The sequence below is a fragment of the Euleptes europaea genome, chromosome 8, assembly GCF_029931775.1.
Source record: "Euleptes europaea isolate rEulEur1 chromosome 8, rEulEur1.hap1, whole genome shotgun sequence".
NCBI lineage: Eukaryota > Metazoa > Chordata > Lepidosauria > Squamata > Sphaerodactylidae > Euleptes > Euleptes europaea.
The window spans coordinates 24835157-24844843 of record NC_079319.1 but is presented as its reverse complement, the minus strand read 5'-3'; the positions used below and the strand labels follow the sequence as shown (position 1 = coordinate 24844843).

Below are 9687 nucleotides of genomic sequence, written 5' to 3'. Positions count from 1 at the left end.
AGGAAGGAACAATAGGAAAGAGCTTAATAATAGTTAACACATGCTGCTTTCAGGTTCATCCTTTGGGAAAATGGACAGCTCACTACAGGATAATTTAAAGCCTCTGAGAATGACTTGTACAATCAGTAAAGGGCTCTCCTCTTCAGTAGACGAAGGACAGCTCAAAACAGTACTCAGACATTTATTTCAGGTATGCAGTTTACACACATCATTGAGCAAAATGAAACAGCAAATATACAAATATCATAACAAGTGTTACTGAATAACATCTCTGGCACTAGTGTTATAAGCAGATTAAAGAAACTGGTGAAGGAAAAAGAGGACTGCAGCTCACAGCGGCATTCTTCTCACAAAACCAAAAAACTGTTCAGCAGCACCATAATGGCTATACATACAAGTAACACAAACAATATTGGAGACTGTTATGTGAAGATCCCACCTCTCTTTTTCTCTCGGAAAGAGGGAGGTGGCACGCTTCATCATGAATTGTATAGCAGGCATCTAACAGTGCAGGCGCCTGAGCTAGCTTCATTCAGCTGAACATCCTCCATAAGCAAGAGGAAGACGCCCCCTCACCCCAAAACCAGTGATTTTTTTGAAGCCCATCTGCTGTGTTTGTGCAAGCTCTGCACTGTGCTTTATTTCTGTGCATGTGACTGGCAAAGGGATGTGAGAAAGGTTATCCGCTAAAAGCCTGAGAGAGTCTTTGGTAGGCTAATATTTCAGTATTATGATACCCATTAATCTACCATAGTCGGTTGATTTCCTGTAGTTTTCCTTCGGATTCCAAAGAAGTGACAAAGAGGAGGACATTCTGGAAAACTACGCAGAGAAATCATCAACAGACCAGGCACTTAGACCCCAGTCTTCTCCAAAGGCACCAAGAATTAAACAGCATAACTGACGTCCCCTGGTAAAAGGTGACTGTATCAGCTTTTCTACAATGATTACAAATTAAATGATTTAAATACAAAACTTTATACAGCATATCATTACCTTATCTGCTGCTGTCAGTTGCAAATATAATTCATTCCCCCCTGCTCTCTTGATAAGGAGACGTCACCTTGCTACCTACCATATATCAAGTACCGTTTTTTTGTATTTAAAGTTATGATAAATGCCATAACCTCGCTCAAAGACTGTGTGTCTCAGCATTCACAGATTACATTCCACTCCAGAGACAGCCGGTTCATTCCAATGCAAATAATAATAATTACATCTTTCCCCAGGTAGAAAATTAGTATTACTAAAACTTATTTGGCATGGTTACTGCAACTCCAGGTATGTACTATTTGGTGTGTACTATTCATGATGTTAAATCACAACTGTGCACCTGAAAGTCCACTAGTAGAAGTTTCACATGAACATTCTCACTTCTTTGATAAATGCTAGTTAGCCTTCATTCCCCTCCAAGTACCTTAGCACAGATCTTCAAGCAAAATTATGGCAAGAATACAAAAGATCCACATTGTTTCATTGTAATGCACTTGTTAAAACCTTCATGTTACTTCACATAGTCCCACACAAAACATTCTATCTTTATAGAGACGTACAAAATGTAAATTGCATTGAAGCCTTGCTTCGGCTGGCCACTCGAAAAAAATTACCCGGCCAGCTGTCAGACAAGGGTTCGTTAGTGGTACATAAACTTCTGCAGCATTTAACAGGCTTAAATCTCAGTCTGAATTGCAGTGTTTAACTCCACAGCATTCTGTGAATGGTTGTTGTTTGTTTCTTTCAGTGTTTCACTAGTACCCACGTCTGCACTGCCGGAGGTCCCATTATAAACACATTCTTTAGCAATGTAACTCAGTTGAGGAACTTCTGAGTTTGGAGTAACTGGAAGGAGCAAAGAATTGCCACTTTGGTGTGGAGAGTTTTCTAAGCGGTCGTTTTCTACCTCTGGGAGAATGCTAACGGTAGTAAAGCGAGTATGGTAATCACTGGAGCCGTGGCTACATGAGGTTTTCATACTCTCCATGTCAGAGCAACTAAACTCCGAAAAGTGACTGGAGTGGGAATCGGCTACAGATGGGATACTGTCACTGAGAGAAGGAGAGTCAAATTCACTGGAGTTTGTGCTTTGCTGTTCCAATAACTGAGCATCCATGTCCTCTCGGGTCTCGTTTATCTTCATGCTACCTTTTTTCCTTAGTTTACCTTTACATTTTTTCCCTGCTGTTGCATCTTTGCACCACTTGGTGGTGCCAGATTTGTTTTCCGACGAACAACCAGCATGACTCTGGCACGCCGCACTGCCATCCTCAACACTGCTGCTTCCGCTGTGGTGTCTGAATTTCGTGGGCTTCGATTCAATGTCTACTTGCACCTCCATACTGCTGCCCTCTCTATAAAAGAAAGGGGGGAAATGCCATCTTTAAGAATGTAGCAGAATGCAAGTTATGAACGTGTCTCGGCTAAACGCAAAGACGATCAAAGCAGTTTAGAACAAAACTAGTAGAAGGTTTAGCATAAGCAAACTTTTCATGCCACTCTTGCCTGGAACAAACAAGTCAAAAATGAAAAACAGTGTTGTAAAAAACAACTTATGAACGAAAACAACAACAACAAGCTAAAGATTGGAACAATATATATAATGAAATAGACAAGAACCATACACAAAATACTACAATGTATAGCAATCTATATAGTGTCTAAGCATACATGTAGACAAACATTACAGTCCAACCTCACATGGGGGTAAATTAGACAGAGAAATCCAACAAGACGTGAAGAATACTGACCGACAGGTAAGTGTGGATGCTGAACAATGATCCAAAATGGATCAAAAGGCGCCTCCCTTAGATCAAATGCAATGATCTGAATCTAATATGGCAAGAGGCTTAAATGCCCTATGAAAGAATTGAATACTATGCACAGACTCCTCTGAGATCGAATGACTGATGAAGCCTATGGCAGAAACGGAATGGCCGTCTCCTTCTTTGTATCCGGAATGGCCATCTCCTTCTTTGATCTCTTTTGGACCCTTTTGATCCATGTTGGATCATTGTTCAGCATCCACACTTACTTGACCATCAGTATTCTTCACGTCTTATTGGATTTCTCTGTCTTATTTACCCCCATGTGAGGTTGGACTGTAATATTTGTCTACATGTATGCTTAGACACTATAAAGGTTGCTCTACATTGTAGTATTTTGTGTATGGTTCTTGTCTATTTCACTCTTGCCTGGAACACATCTTCCACTGACCATTACTGGTCTGACCCCATCCACTGCCACCAGGTAGTTGTCAGGCAGAGGAGAGGATGTTGTGGGCAGGAGTGGGAATGGCTGCCACTACCATGCCAGGTGGGTGAGGAGAAGAAAGAGCTGCCACCGCTACAGGCAGGTGAGGAGGAGCGGGAGCTGCTGCCACTGCCCCCACCACTGTGTGAGCAAGGCAGGCTGGCCGGCCAGTGGAATTCCCTGCCCCCGCCCCGCCCCGAGTTTTGTAGGTTCCTGTTTGTGTATGTGTAAACTGGAAGGGGAGCCCCGTAGTGCAGAGTGGTAAGCTGCAGTATTGCAGTCAAAAGCTCTGCTCACAACCTGAGTTCAATCCCAACAGAAGTCGGTTTCAGGTAGCCAGCTCAAAGTTGACTCAGCTTTCCATCCTTCCGAGGTCGGTAAAATGAGTACTTGGCTTGCTGGGGGTAAAAGTGCAAATGACTGGGGAAGGCAATGGCAAACCACCCCTGAAACATAGTCTGCCTAGTAAACATCGGGATGTGATGTCACCCCATGGGTCAGTAATGACGCGGTGCTTGCACAGGGGACTACCTTTACCTTTTAAACTGGAAGGGACTGCTGGGCCAAGCCCACTAGACAGTATACACATTTCCCCACCCCCCACCCACTTCACACCATCAGCATGGGAAGGCAAGGGCCTCTTCACACAGGGATGCAATGGCCAAGTTCTGCTGCTGCTTGGCCATTGCTGCAGGCAATGAGTGCTAGCTGGCTTTACGTCTTGGCAGGCAGTGAGTGGAAGGTGAGACAAGGCAGAGCGACGGAGCACCGCCGTGCTCGGCCTGACCTCAGAACCCCTCTTTTTCTGCCACCTCCACAGATGCGGCTGTCTTGCTAGGACCCCCTTCCCTGCTCCCCACCACTCCCTGGATGCACTGTAGGAATGGCCGAGGAATGGAAGGGAGTTTCTGGTCAGTCCATAAACAGAAACTTGTGTATACTAGTGGGTGGTGCCTAGTCTCTGTGTCCTAGAAAATGACCACTCTTGCAGGTGCTGACCTTGGGCATGGACTTCCCAATCTTGCTCAGCTGTGAACCACTGTTACTTGCCATAAGCAACCTAGCAAGTGGCTATTTACAAACGTGACCATAATCATACAAGAGATCTATCAACACAGTAGAAGTGAAAGTAACAAGAGTAAAGCTGGCTACCAGAGAGAATGATAGTGCAGTCAAGTTGGCAAAGGCAGCAAAAGAGGGGAATACGGTTTGTAAATTAAAAAGAGCCACTTCCCCCAACAGCTGAATATACTTGTTGCTTATGAAGCAGTTGCAAGTTTTGTTGAGGTGGCCCTCAAGAGCCTAATCTAGAGGGTTTTGTTTTTTTATTGGGGGGGGGGAGATCAGCATTTCTCCATCACCCCCCAGTGATTACCATTGGCCCCCAAATTACTAGAGTTACAATAGATTACCCTCCACACCCTTTCCCTGCTGCAGTCTTACCTGTCCAGTGGGATGTAGGAATTAAGAATGGATCCAGCCATTGCTTTGGTGCTCGCATTGTCACTAACTGTTCCTAAACTAACCGTGCCCGATTCTCCACTCAGACTACATCTCTCCTTCTGAACATCTGCTTGGACTTCCAACCTTGGGGAGAAAATTTAATAATTTCAGTAATTATCTGCCGATTTGGATACCACTCTTGGATTACTTCACTGACAATCAAATTTCCTACAACTGACAGATTTTTGTGAATTTCTAACAACACATGGTTTCTTTCTGAGGTGAAACACTCTCTCTTGTTACTCCTGTTTTGTTAGCCACAAAAATTAATCCTAATACGTAGTAAATTAAAGCAAATGCTTCTCTATTAGTTCAGAATGTATGAACCCTGCTGGATTAGACTAGTGCTCCATCTAGTCTACTATCCTGCCTCCCGCAGTGGTCAACAAGATGCCCTGCAAGGCCCACAAGTATGGCGCCTTGCTGGTGCCCCTAAGCAACTGGCATTCAAAGGTACTCTACAATAAAGTGTCAAATGTCCAGAGCACACAAACTGGAATATGGTAAGAAGTTGCCACAGTTACAGATTCTTCCCCAGGCTCAGTTATGTAGGGAAGATGAATCTGCACTGAGGAAGCAATCAAAAAGCTTTCCAACCCGTTAAGATCCATGAATTTTAAAATGATCCATGAGACAAATGTTTCCTGTGTTTCTCCCTAAGTTAATCAAGAATGAAGCCCATCAAAAGCAGGCTGGGATTTATTTCCTTTATTTATATTCTGCTTTTCTCCAGTTTACATTGTTCTTCTCTCCTCCATTTTCTCCTCACAGCAACCCCATGAGGTAGGTCTGGCTGAGTGTGTGTGACCGATCCTAGGTCACCCTACAAGCTTCAATGGAAACATGGGGATTTGAACCTGGGTCTCCTGAACCTTGATCTGACACTCTAATTACTATACCACAATGGCTCTTTATGCTACCCTGCACATTATTCAATGTAGGGAGAAGTGCAGAAATAAGTGATCAGAGCTCTTATTTAAAGTATAGACTATTCTTTTTAAAAAACATACATACCACTTATTTTCATGAGACCCATAATATTTTATTTATTGATTTACAAAATCTGTATGCTGCCTTTCTGCCCAATTAGGGCCACTAAAATTGCTAAAAAAAACAAGGCATAATAAAAATCCATCTTAATAACAATTAAAACCAAAACTAAAACACATATGACAATAACTGAGCGATAGGGCAGGAAGGAAGGACCACTGAGGGAATGCCAGATGAAACGGAAAAGCCTTCACCTGCTGGCAGAAGACAGTGACAAAAAGGGCAGATGAATATCCCTGAGAAGAGTTCTGGAGTTTTGGTGGCTTGGTCAAGAAGGCCTTCTCTTGGGTTTCCACCCACTTAATCTCAGAAGCAGGGTCTCGGAAGATTATCTTGGCCATCAGGTATGGGAGTAGGTGGTCCTTCAGGTATGCTGGTCCCAAGCCATACAGGGCCTTGAACTAGCCCCGGAAACAAATTGGGAGCCGGTATAAATGGGCCAGGACTGGAGTGGTATGGTCCCTATGAACCACTCCCGTCAACATCCTGGCTGAAGCATTCTGCACCAACTGCAGTTTCTGAACACCTTCTAAAGGCAGCCCCATATAAAGCACATTGCAATAATCTGATCTAGGTGTTACCAGGGCTTACACCACAGTGGCCAGATCTTTTCTGCCCAAGAAAGACTACAGATGGCTAACCAGTTGAAGCTAGTGAAAAGCACTGCTGGCCACAGCTGCCAGCCACTTATCCAGCAGTAGGCCTGGGTTCAGGTGCACCCACAAGCTATGGACCTGTTTCTTGAATGGGAGAACAACCCCATCCAGAGCCAGTGCCACCTTAAATCCTGGGTCAGACTTTCCACCCAACAATAGTGCTTCTGTCTTGTCAGGATTAAGCTTCAATTTCTTAGTTTGCACCCACCCCAAAATTGCTTCCAGGAACCGCTTCAGGGTTTCTACAGCCTCCCTTGGATCCACCCAAAGCGCATGATAGAGCTGAGTGTCATCCGCACATTAATGACAACCCAGCCCAAATCTTCAGATGACCTCATCTAGAGATTTAGAGAGCATGGGGGACAAGATGAATCTTTATGGGACCCCACAGAGCAGAGCTCAAGGGAACAAATATCAGTTCCCCAGAAGCACCCTTCCACGTAGCATGGAACCATCACAAAATGGTACCTCTCAGTCCCAACCCTGATAGGCAGTCGATCCCACAATTGTTTTCTGTTGGCCCAGAAGGTCGGACCAGAACCAATGGGTTGAAATTAAATCAAAAGAGTTTCTGACTAAATATTAGGAAGAATTTCCTGACAGAGCGGTTCCTCAGTGCAATAGGCTTCCTTGGGAAGTGGTGGGCTCTCCTTCTTTGGAGGTTTTTAAGCAGAGGATAGATGGCCATCTGTCAGCAATGCTGATTCTATGACCTTAGGCAGATCGTGAGAGGGAGGGCAGGAAGAGTTGTGTCAGAGTTTGGCTCTCATGGCCCTTTCTTACATGCCCAAAGAAATGCCGATCGCCTCTTTGGGATCAGGAAGCAATTTTCCTCTAGGGCAGATTCTGGAGGATTTTTGGGGCCATCTTCTGGGTGTGGAGTGGGGGTCACTGGGGGTGTGGGGGGAGGTAGTTGTGGAGTAGGGGTCAGTGGGGCTGTGGGAGGTGGTAGTAGTGAATTTCCTGCATTGTGCAGGAGGCTGGACTAGATGACCCTGGTGGTCCCTTCCAGCCCTATGACTCTATGATTGATGGTACTGAAATCTGCTGAGAGGTTCATGGTGCTCCCTCCATCCACCTTCCAGCACAGGTCACCCACAAGGGAAACCAAGACCCCAAACCAGGCCTGAAACCAGACTGGAAAGGATGCAAACTACCCACCCCATGCAGTAATCCAGCCACCACCCATTCAACCCCCTTGCTCGAGAATGGAACATCTGAGACTTGTCGATAATTTACTCAAATCTCCTGGGGTCCAGGGTAGGTTTCTTAAGTCATGGACACATCACAGCCCATTTCAAAACAGAGGCCGCCACTCCCTTTCCCAGGAGGCATTTTGACCATACTCAGAATGTACCAGCAGCTGCAAATACCAAATGCTAACTGCAGCCACATATAAAGCTAGAAGCTTTTGTTTCAAGGCCGGGAGTGGGTTTTCTTACCTGTTAAAGCAGTTGACCATTGCACTTCCCGATAGACTCCCTGTTATGCTAGCTCCAGCAAGAGCCATCGTGCTGGCTGTCTCACTGAGGTTGTCTCGGATGGCTCCTATCCTGTCCATGTGGCTGCCGCTTGCACTCAGACTTCCGGTCAACCCGGCCACGCTTTCTTCCCCTATGCTAGGGTTGTGACGTGCCTCTGCTACTGACGTAGTATCTGCATTTTCAACAACAACGGAAAAAATTAAAAGGGTGGTGTTTCAAGCTCACAGGGGGAAAAATATTCCATTCAATTTCGTTTAGCATAGAGGAAAACTTTGCTCTTGGAAAAAACCATAGCAGTCATGGCTGTGCTAGCTAAGATTTTCCATCCGTCCTACTTTACACTCAAGGTACCAAAAAATTCAGTACTGACAGATTTTAGGTACCTTTGAAAAATATGCCCTTCAGTCAAAACTGCTGATAACTTTCAAAAACTCAAATAGGTGCAGCCACCATCTTGGGACAGAAGGGAATCACTCCCAGGCACAGAAGAAGAGTTGGTTTTTATATGCCGACTTTCTCTACCACTTAAGGAAGAATCAAACTGGCTTACAATCACCTTCTCTTCCCCTCCCCACAACAGACACCCTGTGAGGTAGGTGAGGCTGAGAGAGCTCTAAGAGCTGTGACTAGCCCAAGGTCACTCAGTTGACTTCGTATGTGTAGGAGTGGGGAAACTAATCCAGTTCCCCAGATTAGCCTCCGCCACTCATGGGGAGGAGTGGGGAATCAAGGCCGGTTCTCCAGATCAGACTCCACCACGCCAACCCACCGCTCTTAACCACTACACCATGCTGGCTCACACAGTGCAAGAGGTGAAGATGTTACCTGTATTCCGAACAGCCACAGTTCATAGATATGCAAGCACGCATGTGTGCAAAGTGTCCTGCAGTTCAGCTACCTGCATGGATTAGTCTAGAACTGAGTAATCCACTGAATGCTACCGACCACCACCCCAGCCAAAATAAATCTTACTTACCTACTGCTGCATGTGTTCCACCAACAGTTATATCATTTTCATCGTCAAATTCTATTCTGACACCCTTTCCATTGCCGGCAGATACGCCACAGCCTCCACTTCGACAGAGGGAGATAGGAACTACTCCATACACATAGGCCAACATAATAGGGACACCAATACCTGAAAGGGAAAATATAGGATACTATAGTCAATAAGGCTACAGCACGCATTCCATATTTCTTTCAAGTAAACCACTGCATATTTCTTGTAATCACTGTGTAAGGGGGGTATGGTGGAAGACACCGAAAAAGAAATACAGAATTCATACCACAAATACAAATGGTATTTGCCCCAAACCTGCCAGTACCTTCTAGGCACAATAGTATCTCTATGCTCAGGAAGATCCTCCACTTCTAATGGTTTCACCATTCATTTCAATGGAAGAAGCAGGTTTGCATATAACTCCTTCCATCTATGATCTGATTCTTCCACTGGGATTATTGGGCCAGTGGAACACAAAAGGCTGGTGTATATCTCTAACCATATATGTGAATCCCTTAAAATAAGGTTCTGGTTTTCCAAGAGGAATCTACAAGAGCTTTTAGACAAAAAAAACTGAGGAACACTGGAGAAGGAATTATGCTGCAGTTCTTTTGTTAAAACATTTCATACATCTTTATACTGGGTTTATTGCCCCGTGGAGCAGAGTGGTAAGGTGCAGCACTGCAGTCAAAAGCTCTGCTCATGACCTGAGTTCGATCCCAACGGAAGTTGGTTTCAGGTAGCCAGC

The 9687-nt window shown here is 44.9% G+C and overlaps 1 protein-coding gene across 1 annotated transcript in view; it reads right to left on the bottom strand.

The window, feature by feature from the left end:
• Positions 1 to 1582: 1582 nt before the first annotated feature.
• The window catches only part of RNF19A (ring finger protein 19A, RBR E3 ubiquitin protein ligase), a 30631-nt gene continuing 22526 nt past the window's right edge, over positions 1583 to 9687 (bottom strand). The window contains exons 6-9 of the mRNA XM_056854546.1: positions 8916 to 9077; positions 7898 to 8111; positions 4690 to 4833; positions 1583 to 2348 (exon numbers count right to left, since the gene is read on the bottom strand). Of these exons, the coding sequence (XP_056710524.1) occupies positions 1670 to 2348; positions 4690 to 4833; positions 7898 to 8111; positions 8916 to 9077 (1199 nt within the window). The 3' untranslated portion in view covers positions 1583 to 1669. The remainder of the gene's footprint in view (positions 2349 to 4689; positions 4834 to 7897; positions 8112 to 8915; positions 9078 to 9687) is intronic.